Below are 23,336 nucleotides of genomic sequence, written 5' to 3'. Positions count from 1 at the left end.
GTGGCGACACTCGTCTGTTTACCACCAGATGTCCGGCGGGAAATCAGCGCCCGGGTTCAATTCTCTCCATCTCGGCTGTTTTTTTTTTTTTTTTCTTTCTTAACAAAGTGCATGCTGACCTTTCAACACGCAGCGTCCCTCTGAGAGAGTCGATGTGGAACTCCCCGGTGACGGACAAAGGACAGACCCACTGCTGCACTGCCACTCTAAAACACTACTCTGTGTGTGTGTGTGTGTGTGTGTGTGTTGCATTTCCCAAACCCTGCACATACTCTCAAACCTCCAGCTTTTCTTTTCTTTTCTTTCTGTCAGTAACACAGGAGACACGCTGTGGAGAAACAGCAGGAGAATTGCCGTATTTTCTGGACTAAATGGCATTTTTTTTTTCTCTTTTAAAAAAATATATTTTTAGACAAACACTGAAAAAAAAAGCAAATATATTATTATTATAATGTAAAGTGCAGGGTTTAAAATGTAAAGTTCCTTTCTATTAGTTTACTTATAGTAAGACATTTACTACAATATTTACGGTAACTTAAACTATGTGTAGATTAGCCTAACATTGTGTGTGTGCGCGTGTGCTTGTTTACAGTATGTGTGCTCCAAGGGCGGTTTTCGAGCTCACGTGTCTTTCTGCGTGATTGTTTATCAAGGACATTTTTTCCTTTTTTGTATGGATGTTTTTTTCAGGAAAAAATGAGGAAAAGCAAAAAAATAAATAAAAAAAATACAAAGTTGAAGAAGAAAAAAAAGAAAAGACAATTTTTGGGTCGTTCCTGCAATGTCCTGATGGAGGCGCTGTTGATAAACACTCACTTACTCGCTTATGATCTATACCGCTTTATCCTGTATTTAGGGTCATGGGGGGCGACTCACTGTATCTGAGGAGACTTAGGCAGGGTACACCCTGGACAGAGTGGCAATTGATCGCACATTACACACACACACACACACACACACACACTACAGGCCATGCCAGTTGGACTAATCTGCATGTCTTTGGACTGTGGGAGGAAACCTGAGTACCCTGAGGAAACCCACCAAGCACGGGGAGAACATGCAAACTTCAGGCACACAGAGACGGGAATTGAACCCGGACCCTGCAGGTGCAAGGTGACTGCGCAATAAACAAACAAACAATAATTAGAACAATTGGTGATTCAAATAAACATTAAAATGCAACTTATTTGTTTTATCGTTATAGATATTTTCTTTCAGAATTCTCATTTCCAATTAATAGTTTTCTCCCATATTGCTTTTTAGCTTATATAACTAAAAAGTATTTACTAAAATTTGTTTTTAGTGTTAAAAATTAAATATTAAAATGTTTTATTTATGAATTCTAACACGTTCTTCATGGATTTTTTTTTTACATTTAGTAATAAATTATTTAGTTACTAAATTACATTTAGTAAGTAAAATTATTGTAACATATTGAATGTTTATGTTTACAAAATGATTCTTTGATCAATAAAATAAACACATTTCTGCTCTCAGACACTAAGGAACCCAAGTCTTTTATTATTATTTACATTTCTTTAATTAAACCAATGAACCCTTAACATGATGTATGCTTGACATGTGTCATTATAATAACTTTATAATATATTTAAATTATGTTACAATGTCTTAACCTTTATTTAACAGATTTCTTTATATTAAAAAAATCTTTAAGTTTATTTAACAAAAAATAACTTGATAATTTGTGCATTCAATTTTGCAAAACAAAATTTAAAATAATTAAATGTTTTAACCTGTAGCTACATCTGTTAAAACTATACGCAGATTGGTGAATATTTAATGTATCTGTTTCCTCGTTTGCAAAGTATATTGTGATAAAATGCTAAATATTTTCACAGTTTTTGGACTACCACCAAAAGTTACACTAATAGCACAAACACTAAATATTCCTGCACAGTCGGAGGCGCTGGAGTGCTGAAGTGCTGCTGGAGGGACATTATAAGATCACGTGTCTGTTAAATATTCACAAGCGTGATGTAATTAACACAGTTTTGTTTATTTTATAAAAAGAGCATTTATTTCAAAGTTTTTCCGCTTCTTAGATTGAAGCACATAATAAAGCAACAGTACAATGTTCATAAAATATAAGTGTGATGCTGTAACAGTTTCTTACATGTCGAAATACTGATATTTGTATGTATACTAAAATAAGAACTTTTAAAATTGTACAAATAGTTACCATAAAATCGACATAGAAATTAGCCGTTCTTTCACCGCGACAGGACAGATTGCTATTTTTTCCCATAAGGGAGAATAAAATACACCAAAAAATATTAAAGAAAAATAATAATAATAATAATAATAATAATAATAATAAAAAATGAAGACACTGAAAATAATGATAGTCATAATAATTATATCATAATAAAATAATAATTGTAATAATCATAATAAAAAGACGTTTGTGAAACCGGTAGTCGTGAGTTTGATCCTCAAGAGACGTATTCGCACATTGGTACTGTACACAGGTTATATGGGTTTTAGTTTGTTTTTAGGATATAGTTTTCGATTTTAAAAAAGAAATGCACTGCGCTGCAAGAGTGTCCGTGATTTAAGGCGGGTTCTGAGCTCACGTGTCTTTCTGCGTGATTGTTCATCAAGGAGATTTTTTTCCTTTTTTTGTACGGATGTTTTTTTTTTCCCGATTTCTGTTTAAGATAATACAGAGGAAAAGCAAAAAAATAATACGTTGAAGAATAAGAAAAAAAAAAAAAAGAAGACGATTTTTGGGTCGTTCCTCCGATGTCCTGATGGAGGCGCTGTTGATGAGGGACACGTCTCGAATCGCTGACGTATTTCCGTGTGTTGTGGTAATAAGGCAACAGTTTTTCTCTCCCCCTCTCTCTGGTGTGAGCTCGTTCACAGTATCAGCAATCATCGTGGAATATGTCGCGTCCCACACGCGTGCGCCGCTTTGACTTTCCGCACGTCCCGTGTCAGAGGTGTTGGTTTAATATTTTGTGTCATTTTTTCTTTATATATATTTTTTGAATTCCTTTTATAATTTTTTTTTAATGATTTTTTTTTCTGCTCCATCTGTTCCGATCACGCCTACGTTAAAGATTCCTAGCAGTGTACACGACGTATACTGGAACAAAAAAATAAAATCAAAAATAAAAGAATCTAAATAGATGAAAGTCGTGGAATTGCTTATAGTAAACGTCACACAGCACACGTCGTTAGTGGAAGTGATGGAAAAAGGGGGGCGGGGAAGGTGTTTGGGGTGGGAGGGTTTTTGTTTTTTGCGAAGACGAACGTGATCCGTCGTTAAGAGTTGTCTTCGGTTGCCGAGTCTTTGGTGCCGTACAGGTCGGCCAGTTTTTTGAATCGCGGTCCCCAGTTCTGGAGGTAGTCGTAGTCCAGGTCCGAGTCTGTGGTCACCGATTCCAGGGAGCTGAGTGAGCCGGCGATGGAGCCCCGCCCCTCGTAGCCATACACCTGGATGGAGTCATACGGAGGTGCGGTGGGGTCGTTATCAGCGTCGCATACTCGCGTCTTGATGAACTCGTCTACGTCGACGCCGCCGCCACCGGGTCTGAGTCCAGCGCGGACGCTGTAGCTCAGCTCGGGCTTGATATCTTTACGAGGCAGGAAGCCGTTGACGCCATCGGGGTTCTGCAGTGTGGCGATGTCGAAGGCCTCGGTGTCCTCCTCGCCGCCGCCCTCGTCGTCGTACGTGATGATGTTCTCGCGGATGTCCTCCTCCTCGAACACGATCAGGGGCTCCTTCTTCTGGCGGCGCAGAGCCACGAACAGCACCACAATCGCTGTGGAAGGACAACAGATTGGTCACATTTTTAATTCATTTGTTTATTTACTTACTTAAACAGATAGATTAATCCATATTTACATATTTATCTAAAAGTATTAAAAAGTAGGCGGGGTCAATACAAATAGAAAAATTTGTTACAGAATCAGAGATTGTAAGTAATAACCACTGAAGGCGGGAAATAAACCCGTAAAAACTGTTGCAGACATTTAAAGTACAAAACGACGGCACTGAATCTCCGCGCATTTCTGAAATCTGGAGCGGCGAGCGTTTACCCAGCAGGATGACGATGCAGGCGAGGATGGCGATGAGCGCTCCGGTGCTGAGGCCCGCCGGGAGGAACAGCGGTTCCACGTTACAGGACAGGATGGTGTGTTTGGAGTCGCAGCTGCACACTCGGATCAGGAGGGTGTTGGTGCTGCTGAGAGGAGGCACGCCGTTGTCGCTGATCTCGATGGGCAGAGCGTAAACGTCCTGCGTCATCCTGCTGAAACTTTTGCGGATCACCACCACCGTAGCCGTATTGTCTGTAGAGTTCAGCAAGAAAAAACAGACGGACAAGAAGGTCACGGCAACGAACTCAAGCAGCGACACGTCTGATCTTTTTATGAGTTCAGTATTTTTATGTTATTTGTTGTTCAGCAGTGTACTGTTTGTTATTTTTATTGGCGCTAATTAAATAATTTGTTTATTCGATCCATCTATTTAATTGACTTAATAGACTAAATGATTCTGATTCACGTGATAAAGTGTTTTCTGGTTCTTTTGAGAATCTAACTAATAACTCTAATAACTCATTAAGTATTTCTGGTTGTTTTCTTTTGTCCCTTCTGTTACTGTGATTTGGTTTTTATAAAGAAAAACTGAGAAAGTTTATTTTATTCTTATGAGAAAGTAATGCTAATTTCTCTGAACTCTTCTTATAAGGTGATTCTGATTCCTTTGATAAGGAAAGTCATTCTGATTACTCTTATAAAGCGATTGTGACTGCTTCGATAAAGTTATTCTAGTTTTTCTTTAAAAAGAAAAAAAATGATTCTGAATATTTTTGTTAAAGTGATTCTGATTACTTTGCTAAAGTTACTTTGATATTTTTTTCTGATGAAGAGATTCTGATTCCTCTAAAAAAAGATGGATAAGATGTAAAATCCCATGGTTTCACTACACGTACCGCGATGTCTGTGAAATGCTGCAAAAACTGTCCTGTGCTGTACAGTACGACGAGAATTAACGTCCGATATTAATATCAGCATATCTCCAGGCTTTTCACTGAGCGTGTCTTTATTCACATCAGACAGCCTGAAAGTCTGTACGACCCCAAGCATGAAAACGATCCATTACGTGTTTATATCGCTAATAACCGGCAGTAAGACGATCTGAATCGGTGTTTAATGCTACGCGTTACAGGACTGCTGCTATAAAATCTACAGCGCTGGTGCGGGTCAATGGTGCAGACTGCTGAAATTAGCGATCAGAACATTCATCTGCTGTTGAAGTGTAATCAGAGCAGCGGTGGAGGAGGCCATATTGGTTTTATTCCAGCGGGGGAAAAGCAAATGGATGAGTGCCAACACACTTTCCCAGAGCGCAAGGTCACAGACTCGGAGGAAAGATGGAGCGAGTTCATTTAGGGGCCTGCGGATCGGTAATTTTCCCTCCCCGCGGAGTCGTTGTCTTCAGAGCTCTAATGAGACGCCTTCAGTGCTCAGATGGCGTGACACGCTCTAACCACTCTATCAATCTCCGCTTATCTATTAGCTTTCTATATAATATTCTCTGTAGCAGATTACCATGGGCACCGTAAAGCACAGCCTCGTCACTGAGAACAGGAACGAACGGCTCCTCTGGGTCTCGCCGCGGGACCGAGTGTTATATAAGGAGCTGCTTGGAGCTCGGGTTAGATATACAGTGATAGATTCCACTTGTTTAATGATGTAATTATTATTACTGAGTGATGGACACATGTATTATAAAGTCGAGGTGAAGGCTCTTGCAGGTTTCGGCTTCTTTTTTAAGATGAAATCAGTATGAAAGCTGGAGCGAGGCACAAACTGGTAAAAGTTAGAGAACACCCAGGGTGTTTAATGAGACATAAAAAGACGCTGCCAAAATTAATCATAGTCCTGTAACTTGCTGTGGCTGATGGGTAACGTACTTTAATATCTTTCTTTAAGACAGAACCCTGATGTAGGATAGCGCTCCCTGAGCCTAAAACAATGCTTGTAAATGTCATGTGTGCTCTGTATCTTGGTTTTGAAGACCTCGTCCTAGAGCTACCACCAGCACTGAGGACGTCTTTCTGGGCCTGAGCTCTCCCACATGGCCTACGGAGCGGCCTCTTAAGATCCAAACTTGAGCTCCGTCACAGATCAACTCACACCTCAAACCCATCAAACGGTCCGTTTTGTCCTATTTTCAGCCCAGTGTCTATATTAAGCCCTGGCCCAGTGCCCTTCTTAAGCTTCAAGCCCCAGCCATAGCTAAGCGCTGGATTTAGCAAAAGCCTACACGCATGCTATGCCCAGGTCCAGTTCTTAAGCTTAGTCCTATTCTGATCGCCCACCCAGGCCACCTGCCCACCCAGGCCTCTCGCCCACCAACGATGCTCCAGGAGGAGGGCGAGTTCTGTCACCTTTCTAGGCATCGTGTCACTGTTCTCTCACTTCCTGTTCAGGTATGTTGTGTTTATTCTTCATTTGATTTATTCAACCTCTTAACTATTTAACCCGCTCAGTTTTCTGGTTCCTTCACTGGTTTTGTTTTCCATGTTGGGTTTGTTGTTGGTGTTACTAGACCCTTGATTTATGTTTTGTTTTGCTTATGTATGCTAATGCTAAGCTAACAGTTGTTAGCCGCAGCCATTGTTTTTTTTTTTATTTATTTATTTTTCTAATTGTGTTGGTTTTGTGAGCCTCTCCCCCCTTTCATCTGCAGGTGCTGCACTTATATGCAGGTTTCTGAAGACACAAGCAGCATCGATTACATCACGTTTTGAACAGCAGTCCATGTCCGTGTTTAGGTATGGCTAGCTCTTATATTTAATTCAAACTGACCCTGAGTCCACTGTATTGTGCTTAAGGGTGCTTTCACACTTAACCCCAAAGTTCTGTATGTTTGTGTAATATAAACACTCTGTATGGTGACCGGGCCTGGACCAGAGTACCGCTCAAGTCCACTTAAAGATAATCCTAGGCATTGCTCATCTTTTGACTGCCTTGTTCTCTTCTCATTGTTGTGCTTATTGGCAGCTCACAAACTGCATACTAAAGTGTAAATACTCAAGTGTGCCTGTATACAGACAATAACAATAATAATAATAATAATAATAATAATAATAATGTAAACACTGGCCAAAGGAGGAATGTGGAGTGGGGTTCAACTGTTCCCAGCCACTGTACGAAGCAATCGTGCCTAGTGTGAAAACAACCTAAGATCCTGTAAGTGGACCAGAGCACAGCATGTGGGTACAGCACACAAGTGTTCACAATCTAACAGGCTTTGGGGTCAAGTGTACTCAGATCCGTGTCCGAGTCCCAAGTGTGAAAGCAGGCTTAGTGAGGCATCCGAGTAAAATAATAAATAATTAGAGATAGATATTTTATTGATCCCAGAGGAAATTCCAGTGTAAATAAAAAAAAGTAACTGCGATTATGTATAAAATCCATCATCTTCAGTATCCTAGCAACAATACTCTGACAACTTTTGCACGTATTTTCATATACTTTATCAAATCTATTTTTAAATATTTTTAGTTATTTTCTTCTCTTCACATGGGACAAGCGTGTCTGAATCCAGCTATGGTTAAAAATCTGATTTATACGTTTTTGGTCATGTGACCAAATCTCTTCTTTATAATGCAATCTCCGGAATATGATACGGATCGGAACCATAAGCTCACGGAGTGAATGTGAAAATGAGGATGATGAGTTCCCTGCTTCATTAAACCGCCTGTGAACAGGGAGTCAAAGGTTCTACACCAGACACAATGGACAGTGAGATAAACGAGTGGACTTAAAAACAAAAAAAAACCTCAAGACTGTTTCCTTTATATTTATAGCGAGTCTCAGATAAGGACGGCCGGTCTGAGCGACCCGATCCGCCTTGGTCATATCTCCAGCGTTTGAACAGTGGCGAGAAAGAAAGTGTTCGTTTGCTCTCTCATTATAACAGATCAGACTGAGGGGAGGGAGAGAAAAGAGGGAGAGAGGGAGATCTGTTATCTCTTAGTCTTTCTCTCTTCACTTCTGTCGCTCCACAGACACTCGAGTAGCCGTCTATAAAGAGGGTTTATCTCTAATTTGAAATGATCCATTTAAACTGCATTTATCATGAGCTTTCTCCTGCAGGAGCGACACTCAGGACGCTACACGTCTCTCATGGACTTCATTACACACTTAAAAGTCGAGCTTAATGATCTGGGAAGTGACCATTTACTAAAAAGCCATTTTATACAGAAAACTTTGAGTGGCTCGAATAATGTTTTATATTTCATATAATTTTTTTATTTTGAATCTAAAAAGAAGCCTTTAAAAATGTTTTAAACCAAGTTATTCAATGCCTTATACCTTTCATAATTAAATAATTAAATGTGAATCAATTTGAAATCCTGTAAATTATCGCTTTATTATTTCAGAAGATCAAATGCTTTCCTAATTATATTTTAAATGTGTATATTACAATATATAATTTGAATGTGAAGTTACAAAGTTCAGTTTCTTATAAAATATATCAAATCAAAGTGAAACGTTTTTGGCTAAAGCTGTGATTTAAACCCCGTTGCTAATCATCTCTCTCTCTCTCTCTCTCTCCCTCGGTCGTCAGATCTGAGCGGCAGATCTCAGGGACGTGTCCTGGCTCGTGCTGTCTCGGGCTGGCGCTGATGCAGAGGACCGAGCGCACGTGGACGTCTGCCATGTGTATCCATCACAAACACACACACACATGCGAGTGATTAGACACCAAAACGAGTGTGTGATGTGTATGATGTAATGCGAGACCAGCACGCGCGTCAAAAACGTCTTTCTGTTAGCTTCGCTTGTCTCATGACATCAGACGATCGATTTCACGAGCTGTAGCGACATTTCAGTGTCGTGTTCTTCAGACATCCTTCGGATGAAGGACATCTGAGTAAAAATCAGCGGAGCGGGGGTGTGGTAAAGGAAAAAGAGACAACGTGTGCGCTTGAAACAACCGTACTGAAACCACTGGCTGTAAACAAAGAAATCATGAGGTTATAGGCTCTCTACCTGGATGAGATCAAACATCCAACATCTGTGGTCCAAACTCAGCAAAGCAAGCATGAGCGAAACTTCAGAAGACTAACACAATGTGACCTATGAAGGCTTATTACAGTAAGACTTTGGTGTTTGTGTTAGACGCACCTCTGTTGTCCTTCAGCGAGAAGTTGTGGTTATTGGCGACTCTGGGCGGGAGGCTAAAGTGGAAATGCTGCCGGTGCGCCATCTCGTCTTTATCCACCGCGCTCACCGTCTTTATGGCCTGCGGAGGCGACCGATCAGCACGTCAGGCACATCACAATCAACAGAACACCTGGGTTTTATCTCATTATCTCTCATCATCATTATTATTTAAAAGCTAAAGCTAGAGAAAAAAAATAGCAAACAAAACTGATTTAATAGATACTGTATACCTCGAGTCACAACGTACATCAGGTTTAAATCATTTTACTCATATAGAGAACCCGATGGTTTGATGGTTCTACATAGAGAAGTCCAGGAAGTCTGAAAAGAACTCCTAAATTTACTGTGAAGAATTTGTTCTTGTAACATTTATTTTCATTAAAAGTTACAAAGATTCTCAGCAGAAAAATGTTTAAATAAAATGATAAATACTAGATGTGCCTGTGACTTTGTTCACGTGGAATTTAATTAAATAAACACGTTGTAAGACTGTACAGCACCATCTGTTGAATTTTGGAATAAACAAAAGTTTTCACATGTTACCGTTAAGTGCGCGGAAAGAAGGTGTGAGATTGCGTAAATTGCACACTCATAAGCGTGTATTAAAAAAAGCGCCATTTATAAAATTTTGACGCTACCTCGAGCTCGGCCAAATACACCCGTGAAAACCCTGTTAACATTTGTTTAGTAGTTTACACGTGATGCTGCACAAACATACAGACAGACAGATAAAAGTCTTAATGTGTTCTATTACTCATCCTAATGACAAGCGTCATCAAATGTACAGAAACGCCCACTTTACAGTTTTATCATGGAAAGCGGAAATATTAGGACAAGAAAGGTATGCTTTAAAATTTTTTTTAAATGATGAGATAAAATTCTATACAGCAAAAAATAACAGTATAAAGTAATGTATAATAATATTAATATATAAACTTCTTTACAGTTAGTATGTTGTAATCTTGTATATAATATTAGGAAAATCATGCTAATGAATGAAACAAATTCTTCACAATATATTTACATTAAATTTAAACTTTTTCTGTACTGTTCTATGTTGAACCAGTAAACCCTGTTAAAGACGGTCACTATCACTTTGTTTTGAAGTGTTAAAGTTACACTTAGGAGGCGGAGCTAGAAATGATACTTTTCCTTTTTCTCATTAAATATCACGCATGTCCATGTCAGTTCTGTTTGACTTTGTAAATGTCTTTGGCGGCTTCGGTGCGTTCCTGACAGGGAAGAACTGTCTGTGTGAACGCCGTCTCGCGCCTAATGAAGTCTGACACGTTCCAGCAGAGGAACTGTACAATAGTTATGCAAATTTCTCTTTATTTCAAAAAGAAAGTTCTAGAGTGCAGACGTGAAACATCAGTCTTCCAGATGACTCATGTTTCTTTAGAAGAGTTTTTATTTTTAAGTGTCTCTGACTCAGGCGGTGAGATAACAGCGCCGGGACAGAAGACGATGATGAAGAGCGTTACCGTTCCGGGAGCGACGTTTTCACACATCAGCACTTCATCCTGAGTAGCGAACTCCGGAGCGTTGTCGTTCACATCCTTTACTTTGATGTTCACTCGTACTTTAGCGTCCTGGTGATGTCCACCTGAAACAGAGTGAAGCACATGCATGAGTGTGTGTGTGCGCGTGTGTGTGTAAGTGTATCAGTCTGTCAGTGTAAGAGTGAGAATGAATGTGTGTGGGTATAACTACGAGTGAGTATGAACAAGTATGAGTCTGTAAGTGTGAGTATAAGTGTTTAAGAGTGAGTAATTATGAGTGCATATGAGAATGTATGAGTGTTTAGGAGTCTTTATGAGTGAGCATGGGTGTTTAAAAGTATGCATAGGAGTGAGTATTTAGGGCTGTGTATGAGTAAGTATGAGTGTTTAGGAGTGTTTAAGAGTGAGCATGAGTCAGTATGAGCCTCCAAGGGTGAGTAACAATGATTATGGGTGAGTATAAGTGTGTATCTGTAAGTATGAGTGTTTATTGTGTAAATATGAGTGTGTATTGTGTGAGTATGAGTGTGTATCTGTGTGAGTATGAGTGTGTATCTGTGTGAGTATGAGTGTTTGTGTGAGTATGAGTGTGTATTGTGTGAGTATGAGTGTGTATTGTGTGAGTATGAGTATGTATTGTGAGAGTATGAGTGTGTATTGTGAGAGTATGAGTGTGTATTGTGAGAGTATGAGTGTGTATTGTGAGAGTATGAGTGTGTATTGTGAGAGTATGAGTGTGTATTGTGTGAGTATGAGTGTGTATTGTGAGAGTATGAGTGTGTATTGTGAGAGTATGAGTGTGTATGTGTGAGTATGAGTGTGTATCTGTGTGAGTATGAGTGTGTATCTGTGTGAGTATGAGTGTGTATCTGTGTGAGTATGAGTGTGTATCTGTGTGAGTATGAGTGTGAATTGTGAGAGTATGAGTGTGAATTGTGAGAGTATGAGTGTGTATTGTGTGAGTATGAGTGTGTATTGTGTGAGTATGAGTGTGTATTGTGTGAGTATGAGTGTGTATTGTGTGAGTATGAGTGTGTATTGTGTGAGTATGAGTGTGTATTGTGTGAGTATGAGTGTGTATTGTGTGAGTATGAGTGTGTATTGTGAGAGTATGAGTGTGTTTGTGTGAGTATGAGTGTGAATTGTGAGAGTATGAGTGTGAATTGTGAGAGTATGAGTGTGTTTGTGTGAGTATGAGTGTGTATCTGTGTGAGTATGAGTGTGAATTGTGAGAGTATGAGTGTGAATTGTGAGAGTATGAGTGTGTATCTGTGTGAGTATGAGTGTGTATCTGTGTGAGTATGAGTGTGTATCTGTGTGAGTATGAGTGTGTATCTGTGTGAGTATGAGTGTGAATTGTGAGAGTATGAGTGTGTATTGTGTGAGTATGAGTGTGTATTGTGTGAGTATGAGTGTGTATTGTGAGAGTATGAGTGTGTTTGTGTGAGTATGAGTGTGAATTGTGAGAGTATGAGTGTGTTTGTGTGAGTATGAGTGTGTATCTGTGTGAGTATGAGTGTGTATCTGTGTGAGTATGAGTGTGAATTGTGAGAGTATGAGTGTGTATGTGTGAGTATGAGTGTGTATCTGTGTGAGTATGAGTGTGTATCTGTGTGAGTATGAGTGTGAATTGTGAGAGTATGAGTGTGTATTGTGTGAGTATGAGTGTGTATTGTGTGAGTATGAGTGTGTATGTGTGAGTATGAGTGTGTATTGTGTGAGTATGAATGTGTATTGTGTGAGTATGAGTGTGTATTGTGTGAGTATGAGTGTGTATTGTGAGAGTATGAGTGTGTATTGTGTGAGTATGAGTGTGTATGTGTGAGTATGAGTGTGTATGTGTGAGTATGAGTGTGTATCTGTGTGAGTACGAGTGTGTATTGTGTGAGTATGAGTGTGTATTGTGTGAGTATGAGTGTGTATGTGTGAGTATGAGTGTGTATGTGTGAGTATGAGTGTGTATTGTGTGAGTATGAGTGTGTATTGTGTGAGTATGAGTGTGTATTGTGTGAGTATGAGTGTGTATTGTGTGAGTATGAGTGTGTATTGTGTGAGTATGAGTGTGTATTGTGAGAGTATGAGTGTGTATTGTGAGAGTATGAGTGTGTATTGTGAGAGTATGAGTGTGTATTGTGAGAGTATGAGTGTGTATTGTGAGAGTATGAGTGTGAATTGTGAGAGTATGAGTGTGAATTGTGTGAGTATGAGGGTGTATCCGTGAGTATGAGTGTGTATCCGTGAGTATGAGTGTGAATTGTGTGAGTATGAGGGTGTATCCGTGAGAGTATGAGTGTGTATCCGTGAGAGTATGAGTGTGTATCCGTGAGAGTATGAGTGTGAATTGTGTGAGTATGAGTGTGTATTGTGTGAGTATGAGTGTGAATTGTGTGAGTATGAGGGTGTATCCGTGAGTATGAGTGTGTATCCGTGAGAGTATGAGTGTGTATCCGTGAGAGTATGAGTGTGTATTGTGAGAGTATGAGTGTGTATTGTGAGAGTATGAGTGTGAATTGTGAGAGTATGAGTGTGAATTGTGTGAGTATGAGTGTGTATTGTGAGAGTATGAGTGGGAATTGTGAGAGTATGAGTGGGAATTGTGAGAGTATGAGTGTGTATGTGTGAGTATGAGTGTGTATCAGTGTGAGTGTGTATTGTGTGTGTGTGTGTGTGTGTGTGTGTGTAAGGCATAGAGACAGTGTTAACCGTGTTATTAACAGCACAGTGTAGCATCACACAGACACATCACACACAGTGCTGGCAGGGAATTTATTACCAATGATGGAGAGAAAGATGAAACAGTATCTCACAGTATCACTCTCTCTCTCTCTCTCTCTCTCTCTCTCTCTCTCTTACAGACACACACACACACACACACACACACAGCTTAGCTGAAATACATTCGGTGCCTGCTCACTAAATGAATCTATTTTTGAGCTAAACAGCATTCTTTGCACAGAAATAAAGGCATGATTAGGGGTTTGAAACTGCAATCTGTGCAGGAAATCAGAGGCCCGGAGCCGCGCTGACCACACGAAAGCCGACTGGAGGGAAAGTCTGGCCGTGTGGCCAGGGAAAGAATGAGAAAAACAAGACTGCCATGTAATTAGGAGGCCCAGAATGCCGAGTGCAGAGGCGTTACCGATCTCTGTTGCGCTCACGGAGATGTTGTGCCAAGCCTGAGTCTCTCGGTCCAGAGGCCGCGTGGTTTTGATGATGCCGTCCTCAGGGTTAATGGAGAAAAACTCCTCCAGATCTGTGTAGCTAGGGATTAAATATCTAAAAAAACACAAGAGAGAGACGTGTAGAGCTCAGAGATGGAGCAGAGCAAAAGAAAAAAAAAAACACACTGCACAGAGTTCAGCAGGGTTTATACACCAATACGATTCCCTTAGTGGTGAAGAGAAATGAACACCGAGGCAGAGTTAAACGCCGCGCCGCATCGCGGATTAATATTTAATGATGTAGAGATGTACATGAGAATTATTATATTAATACACACTTTCTTGCTGTAACACATTATTGTTGCTAAAGTAACGGATCCTTCACAGGGGTGTGTACGACTACTACATAGTAACTGGAGTAACCACATTCTCATATATATATTTTATGGAAAAAGAGGGAGGAGCTTAGCTGACTTCTTTATCCACTTAGCTTTGATTGTGATCCAGACGTTCACTTTGTAGTTTTATTGAGTTCATGTTTGTGCATGCATTTAACTGTGACTCCGCCCCCTAACTATAAGTACAGCTATCAGGAAATGGCATCTTACGATTGTTAGTGCAATTCTCCTCACAGACAGCAGAGGGCGCAAAGCATTTTACTAATTTTAATAATGATGGAATTGTATTCTGCGCTACCTGATGGGGCTGTTAGCAATATCCGTATCCTTGGCGTGTACGCGTCCCACCACGGTTCCCCCCGGCGCGTTCTCCTCCACCTCGAAGCTGTAACCAGGAGCCAAGAAGGCCGGCGGCTCGTCAGCGTCCTCCACAGAGATCTTCACCACCGTGGTGTCTTTATACGGCCCCCAGCTGATGAACCGAGGGTCCACGTGCGGGTTCGTCGCCTCCACCTTCAGCGTGTAAGACCGCTTCGTCTCAAAGTCCACGTGCTGGAAACAGAAATCAGATTCCTCTATTCTTTTTGTGATTCTCTGATGTCATTAATCAGAACGCCACGCTGATTTAATTACTGATGAAATACTGTGCACGGTGGAAAACGTGCCAAGCGTACTGACGAGTTCAGATCTACGGGCTGGAAATACATCGAGCCGCAGTTTTGTGTTAGGGCAATAAAAATTCAAGAGAGCGATTGAACGCATCATTTTAGTCACACGGGCGGAATTAGCCGAACATTAGCAGCTTAATTGTTTACATTAAAGACATGGCAAGAATCTAAAGCACTCTCGGTGTGTGAATCAAGACCAGAGTCGTGTCACAGTTCGATTCAGTGCTGCTGGGAGTCATTTACTATTTAACACTTTGATTCATTTATAGATTCACAGGTTCACTTTCCCAAACTGAGTGTCTGAGGAATTCTAATTTCTCTAATAGACTGTGATTTAAAGAAACTACTTCCTGTCTTCCTTTTACAATCGCACTAATCCTTTTATAGAGTCAAACACCCACCTTTTTCTTATTTATTTGTTCCTTTCTTTTAGTTTTAAAAAATATTTAGTTTTTTTTTTTTTAGCTTTCTTTCTTTCCTTAATCTTTATTTCCTCATTATTTTCTCTCCACTAATCCAATTATCTGTTTCCTATATCCTTTCTTTTAGTCTAAGGAAAAATTGGCTGGGATTTATTCTATTGATCTCTTCCTTCTCTTCCTTCTTTACAATCTCACTGATTTATTTAGTGATTTATAGATACAAGATCTGCTCTCTTTCTTATCTTATACTTTTATTTTTTTATTTTTCTTTAAATTGTTGATCTATTTTTTTGATTTCTTTGCCTCATTTTTTTAATTACATTTTTGTTTTCTAATTATTTTTCCTTCATTTATCCATTTAAGTTCTTTCTTCCTTTCTCTTTCACAGATTTAATTAAACCTTGCCTTTCTTTCTTTTATAATTTCCCTTTCACTTTTTTCTTTTTCTATTGTTCTCCAGCTTTTTTTATACCCCTCTTTTGTTCTTTTTTTTCAAATTCTCTTCTTATTTTCCCTCCATTTACTGTTCCATTTCTTTCCAAAGGCTCCACCTTCATACATTAGGCCACGCCCCCTGTATGCGTGTCCAGGACTCTAACCTGTACGTCTTCCTGATTTACACTCGGTGATGACTTTCTGTTAAACCAAAGCGTTAGCTTCATGATGATGATAAATCTATGCTGAGTAACTGAACAACACACACACACACACACACACACACACACAGTATCAGTGAGTGAGAGTGTTTAGGGGGCGCTATTGTAAGAGTTTATGAACAGTAAGCTGGGACAAATGCATATAAAGGACAAACACCATGACCTTCATACACACACACACATACACACACACGCACACAATTCATTTCCCTTGCTTTCTTTATTTATTTTCTCTTTTTCTTTTCGTTTATTATTTATGTATCTATTTTCTTCCCTTAATGAAGCAGGGTTGAAAACAGACGTGACCTGGATATCTCTCCTGCATCCCTCACTCCATCTCTCTCTCTGTGTCTTTCTCACACACACTGACACACACACACCATCTCGCTCTTTCCTTTCATCTCATGCCACCACTTGCTCTGACTCCATCACTCTCTCTCTCTCTTCATCTCTCTTTTTCTTCTCTACTTTCTTCTCTTTCAGCTCTTCACCCCCCCCCACTCTCTCTCTCTCTTTCTTTCTGTATTTCTTTCTCTTTTTTCCTCCTCTTGGACCCGAGTTCTCCATGTTCACGTGTTTCATTGAACCTTTAAGAATTTACGTAAGCACGCACACACACACACACACACACACACACCCAGACTAATCAGATAAGAATCTTAGCATTTAGGACTTGCTAACTGCTGACTAGCGTGATAGCTAGCATGTGATTAGCGATAACGTTATCTCAGCTGACAGTAGCTCTGATGTCATTTCTGTATCACGGCTGAGGTTTCACGTCTCTCTCCGTCTCTCTCCGTCTGTCTGTCGATCCATCAGCACCGTGTTATATCTCGGCTGCTATTAAGCGAACGGCTGAAGCTAATCAGCAGCTGATAATATTCACAATAACGCCGAGCTGCTTTTAATATTCACACGGCGCCGGCGCGGCCGCACTTCACACAGAATAGTTGATTAAAACGGCGGCAATTCTGTCAGTAATTTCGACTTTAATTTACAGAACGCTTTGAAGAGCAAAAGGTGATGATTTCCCGCGAGGTGTATCAGCCCAGAGGTGTGTTACTGAGAGAAACTCGGGCACGTCGCGCTGATTGTTTCTGCCGAGAACTAGTGTTCTGTTTCTGAAAGAAAAGAGAGCGCGAAAATTCTGGTGCAGCTGTGTGTTTCAACACACACACACACACACACACATGTTTTATCTCCTGTTGTTCCTCTCTGTTATTTGCCCACCGTTCAATTTGGCCACTACAGAGTCTCCATTACCCAGAATCCCCTGCGTTTATTGCCAGCGCTTTGGCTCGGCCGTGGCAGGAGGAACCCTCACGCCTTACTGAGCTTCTTCTCTGGTAGTTTAGGGCTTTTTATAACGCGTGAGTCACGTGTCTCACTTCAAAACTCGCCTACTTCATTCACTGCTTTCGGTGATTCACTGAGTCACTGATTCAACGATTCATCAATTCACTGATTCATTGATTCAGTCATTAAGAAAGTAAATGTTCACTGTTTTTTACAGACGTCACACCAACATGGCAAATTAGCTAAATAACACACACACACACACACACACTTATAATAAAACTCATTATATTCACTTCTGAGTGGAACAGAGACAGAAAGAGACGCAGTCTCACAGCTCACATCTGTTTCTCTCTCTCTCTCTCTGTCTATCTTCTCCATACTTTTCATCCATTTTAACTCACCTGTAATTTAACCTCTCCGTCTCTTACACGCTAGGGTTAGGACCCACTCCCTAACCCTGGACCTAACCCCACTCCTCCTTTTTCGATCATAAGGTCTTTCTCTATCCCTCAATCCCTATTTTTTCCTCCTCTACCTTCTACTTTCTCACCTTTTCACTTTCATTTGATCTCCGTCCCTCTCCGTCCTTCTCTCTCTAACAGAGAAACTAAGGCCTCATTAGTCTACCATTTACTATTGAATGTCTCTCTCTCTTTCACACACACACACACACACACACACACACACACACACTCTTACCTTTTTCAGTTTAATGACGGCCTCCTGAGTCTCAGAGTCTTTGCTGATCTCGAAGGTGTTGATGCCGTCTCCGTCCAGCAGCGTGTAGTCCACCAGTCCATTCTCTCCCAGGTCCAGATCTCTGGCCTTCAGACGGCCCACCTCCTCTCCAGGCACTTTATCCTCCATCACAGACATCGAATACACACCTACAACACACACACACACAGCATGCTAATGAGGCTGGTGTAAAATGCACTACTCAGTAAACCTGTAACATAATAATCAATAAGAAAACATATAAAACAGAACTGAAAGCCGTTTTCTTTTACACTGTAGCTTCGCCATGTTTTTCTTTCTCTCCGGCTCAATCTCATGGAGCATCTACATGGAGGTGATGAGAAGTGATAAGAGCTGCCCCTCCACCACCTCCTCACAATAAATCCACCGCTCTTTGGGCCATTTTTTAAGATAAAACTTCAGCGAGCGACCTCACTACCCCTCCTGTGGTCGTCCTGAGGGCGTCCTGTGGTTAGTGTTATAGCTCGTGGTGTCTAATGTTTTGGGTTCGATTCGCTGCTCTTTAGGATAAGAACTGAAAGGTAAATGTTGTATAAAATAAAGCTCAAGCAGGTGATCCTGTAGCTCATACAGGCGAGTGTTGTCCCTCAACAGTGTGGTTGCAGGCTTGAATCTCCAATCAGCTTATTTTTGCTTTACCTTTAGGTCAGGGTTAAGAACACAAAATTTAAGGTTTTGTATAAAAGATGGAGCAAGTATGAGATCCTATAGCTCATGTGGCTAAGTGTTGCCTCTGGCTAGAGTGGTTGCTGGTGCAAACCCCCAGTCAAGAGTGCTTTATCTTTAGGTCAGGGTTAAGAATGAATACATAAAGGTTCTATAAAGGAGTGTAGAAACATGAGGTCCCGTTTCCTCTGGCTAGGGAGGTTGCTGGTTTTAGCCCAAGAGACGGCTGCTTGTGCTTTACCTTTAGCTCAGGGTTAAGAATGCAAAGTTCTTTAAAAGGTTCTATAAAAGATGTCCGTGTTGCCTCTATGGAGAGGTTGTAGGTTTAATCCCTAGCCATGGATTCTTGTTCTTTATCTTTAGGTCGGGGTTAAAAAGGTAAAAGGTAAATGTTCTATAAATAAAAGGCCCCATGTGAGGACCTGTAGCTCATGTAGCTGAGCCTCTCCTTTTACCCAGGAGGTCACTGGATCAAACTGGATCTTGACAATAAGAGCTGAAGGTCTGAGTAAAAACACATAGTGTGTAGGATACAGGAACAGAGGAGTCAGGAGGAGTCTGGGTATCGATCCCGTAACCTGCTGACACGTAGATTATGAAGGTGTAGAAGATCATGACTGTTGAATGTGTTGTGTTTGTTAGCATTTCATAATAATTGCTCTGGTTTATAAAGACTCCTAGTAATTATAGTTTTAAAAACAAACCTCAGATTCCAGCATTATTTCCCCAGAATGCCTTTCTCCTAAGATCAACCCTAATTTTGATTCTTTTACCCCACTGCCGTCTAACCCCGCCCTCTCCTGCTACAACTGGAGTGAAAACCATTTTGGGCAGATGAGAGCTGAGTGTGACCAAAGACACTGAAGAGTTCCTGATCTGAGTTGCTCTCACAGCCACAATTCCTGTTCCTGCATGCAGGTGATGAGAAGTGATGGGTCCTGAGCCTCCACCACCTGCTTTTAATAAAGTCATCACTCTTTGAACCAAAACTCCAGGGTGCAACACCTCTTCCTGTCCTCCTGTGCCTGAGTGGTTAGTGTGTTGGTCTGTGGTGTCTGATGTTTTGGGTTCAATTCCCTTCTTTGTTTTATCTTTAGAGCAGGGTTAAGAATGCAAATTTAAAGGTTCTATAAAAACATAGGGGGTTGGGTTGAGTTTCTGTGGCTGATGGGAATAACCCACTTTGTTGTATGGTGTGGTTGCAGGTTCAAGCCCCAGCCAAGCCTGTGTTTTGTTTATCTTAAGGTCAGGGTTAACCAAGAAAAGTTAAAGGTCCTATTAAAAAGACCCAAAGCCTGCAGTCATATGGCTCATGTGGATGAGTGCTAGGCCTTGGGTGGTGAGGTTGCAGGTTAAAGATCTGGAAAACAAAGTTTATGGTTCTTTAAAGCCTTGGCCCTGTGTTTTGATACTTTTGGAAAAAAAAAAAACTGTCTCACACATGGAATCTCCATCGAAGAGATGAATGCTCCACCCCCTACTCTTTTAAGAGCATCAACATTTTCTGTCCTGCTGTTAAACAGTAGTTAGTGGATAGTGATAGGGTCTTTGGTGTCTGATGTCTTGGGTTTGATTTACTGCTTTTTCTTTTTCTTTAAATGACACACACATACTGTATATACTCATATATACACACAGATGCAAGATCCTGTAGTTCATGGGTTTGAGAATTGTGCCTAAAGCAAAAACTGGGTCTGTTTTTGCTTTATCTTAATGTCAGGGTTAAGAACACTAAGGTAAAAGTTCTAGAAAAGCAGCCCAGCCCATTGGATCCTGTAGCTCATGAGGCTGAGTGAGCACTTGCTGCTGCTTACCTGTTAGGTTGCTGGTTCAAACCCCACCAAGACTTTATCTTTGGGACAGGGTTAAGAACACAAACTTAAATGTTCTAGAAAACACAAAGCAAGCATGAGATCCTGTAGCTCATGTGGTTGAGCACTTGCCTCTGGGTGGAGAGGTTGCTGGTTCAAACCCCAGCCAGGACTCCAGGAAAAGAGTGTGGATGGTTTGGGAATTGATGGCAGGATGTGAAAGGTACAGGAAAGATGGAGGGCACAACCTAAGGGGGGGTAATTCCGGGCAGCTGCCCCCCCCCAGACTCAGAGCATGGGAGATAAAGGGTTATACAGCCGAGCGAGAGAGGTTCGACTTAGTTTTTGCATAATATAGGGACCACTGTAAAAACCTATCAACCACACTTTTCTCTAGTTCTGCAAGACCACCTCCCACAACCTCCTCTCCTGCTCCACACTTTCTTCTCTTTACCCGAGCCAGGAGAGACAGACATACAGGACAAGCGGGATTCGAACTAGCAACCTTCAACCTCACAGACAAGGCCCTTACCACTACACCACTGAGAACCACACCAAAGGCCTGGAGTTATATGACCTTTGGCTTTTAAAATCAACATGTTTTAAAAAAAGAAAAAAAAAAAAAAGCAGCTGTGGACAAGCTGGATGTGAACCAACAACTATCAGACTGAAGGACAGCGAAGTGGACTACACCACGTCCCACACGCGAGAGGGTTACCACTTTGTGTTTAAACCAGTCATAGTACCTTTTTCTTGTGGTTCTACAGTGGAACCACAGAGAGATATTTTATTTCTCAAATCTTTCTGTCAATTACGGTCCACGAGTCAATATCCGTTATCAGTTGGAAAACAGTTTATTATAACTTCATCTGGTGGACTGGATCATAGGAACAGTGTGGAAATTCTCAATTCTAAACTCCTGAATCTTGTCAGGTAGAATTAACACCTGATGAATTCGACACGGGGGAGTTAAAGTTGGCTAATATCATGACAACGCTCTTGCTAATCAACTGGAAATACGTACAAAAGCTAATGATTTGTCTAGCTAGCGCTTAGCTGTTAGACGGTTTAGACTAGGAACATTTAAGTATAAATACTAAATGATTTTTATTTTTGTTTTTGTTTTAAATCTTCCACGTATAGGAGTTCACATTACTCTCCAGGGAGCTGGTGGAATTTTAGGACAAAATGCTAATGAACATTGTAACGTTACTGAAGGAAAAAAGGCTATTTTTTAAAGATTGCAGCTAAAAATATGAAGTTTGTGAGACCTTTTTAAACACCTTTGATTTAAAAAAAATGAGAAGTGGCTTTTTGTTTCCTCGAACAGAAGAAAATGTTAAATTTGCTCATGAGTCACTGTTGAGAAGAAAAGAAAACTGACACATAAACACTACCTGTGGAGGCATCGCTCAGCTGCCACCGTGTGCGTGCGCGCGTGTGTGTGTGTGCGCGCGTGTGTGTGTGTGAAACACACACCTGCCCAATGCTGGGCCAGAGCAGAGGGACCATATGGCTCTCCTCGCTGTCTCTCCGAAGCCAAAGGCTTCGACTGCTTTTATAAAAATAACTCCTACACAGGCAGGAAAGCTTGAGGGAAGAAAAAAGACTTGAGTGAAGAAAAAAGACTAAAATAAATGAAATAATAAAATAAACCTCAAACCACACCGCTTTTCCCAGCCTGGAGCGTCTGAAGAGTTTCTCCAAGCTAAACTGATAAGCTAATTAAAGGAATTTCTGTTCCAGGTCGCACCTGAGCGCGCTGTCGGGAATTTAGTTTTATATTGAAATGAGTTTGTAAAATTGTTTCATAAAAGTATAGCGGTACCTCAGCATACCAACGCCCCGCCGCACGAATTTTACCTTAAGGACTTAAATTGTGCAAGAAGTTTCCCTCGGCATACGAAGCATTTCTGTCGCTTTCAGCTGGGTTTTTAAAGCAGCCGGTGACAAGAGGAATCATAAATTAAGGTCGAGTGAGGTTTAATGTCTATTTATTTCATATTTTATTTCATTTTTATGTTTTCTTTACATTTTTATATGCAGAAATATGATTATAATATCCGTAATATTTTTGGGTGGCTGGAACAGATTATCTGCATTTACTGTACATTATTTCAATGTGTTTAATGATATGAAACTTCACCTTAAGACCTCGCCTCCGGACAGGATTACATTTGTATGCTGAGGTGCCGCTTTAAATCGATGGCGATTGTACTGAGAAACATTGAGAAAGTTCTGACACTGGAGACTCCACAAATATCCATAGTGCTCGCAACACACACAGGTCCCTATTAATGAGCTGGTACTATAGAAACTAAATGAGCCTACACCTGTGATTTTAACTTGCACTGATTTCGACCAATCAGAATCCAGAACCGATCAGTGAGGTGGTGTAACAATGCAGCTAGAGTACAGAATTATCACCAGCTGGCCAGCAGTGGTTTTGGGCGGGTCAGGGAGGTGCTGATGTTCAGTCTTCTCTTCTCTTGACTCTTATGATGTCATACAGGACACTCCCATTGGCTCTCATATCATCGGTACACAGATGACACTCTACTCAGCCTCTCCTTTCCTTCCTAAGAGTGTCGGGTTTCTGCTCAGATCTCAGTGTGTCTGATAGATATCTTATTATGGATGAGTGAAACTTCTATCCATCTTTAACCATCATCGTAACCAAAGGTTGGCCTCAATGACCTGGGACAATATGCCAGATGTTATTGTTGTAAGAGGAAGATACATTTCTGAGGACCCCACCCTTTAGCAAACCACACACACACACAC

General features: G+C 40.8%; 1 protein-coding gene across 1 annotated transcript in view; it reads right to left on the bottom strand.

Moving 5' to 3' along the window:
• Positions 1-2,311: 2,311 nt before the first annotated feature.
• Positions 2,312-23,336, bottom strand: part of cdh11 (cadherin 11, type 2, OB-cadherin (osteoblast)) — an 82,383-nt gene continuing 61,358 nt past the window's right edge. The window contains exons 6-12 of the mRNA XM_053491311.1: positions 18,016-18,203; positions 14,570-14,823; positions 13,852-13,988; positions 10,695-10,816; positions 9,172-9,289; positions 4,066-4,317; positions 2,312-3,788 (exon numbers count right to left, since the gene is read on the bottom strand). Of these exons, the coding sequence (XP_053347286.1) occupies positions 3,289-3,788; positions 4,066-4,317; positions 9,172-9,289; positions 10,695-10,816; positions 13,852-13,988; positions 14,570-14,823; positions 18,016-18,203 (1,571 nt within the window). The 3' untranslated portion in view covers positions 2,312-3,288. The remainder of the gene's footprint in view (positions 3,789-4,065; positions 4,318-9,171; positions 9,290-10,694; positions 10,817-13,851; positions 13,989-14,569; positions 14,824-18,015; positions 18,204-23,336) is intronic.

Source organism: Clarias gariepinus, chromosome 3, assembly GCF_024256425.1.
Source record: "Clarias gariepinus isolate MV-2021 ecotype Netherlands chromosome 3, CGAR_prim_01v2, whole genome shotgun sequence".
NCBI lineage: Eukaryota > Metazoa > Chordata > Actinopteri > Siluriformes > Clariidae > Clarias > Clarias gariepinus.
Note: the sequence above shows the minus strand (reverse complement) of the source record. Positions and strands in the feature narration are given on the sequence as shown.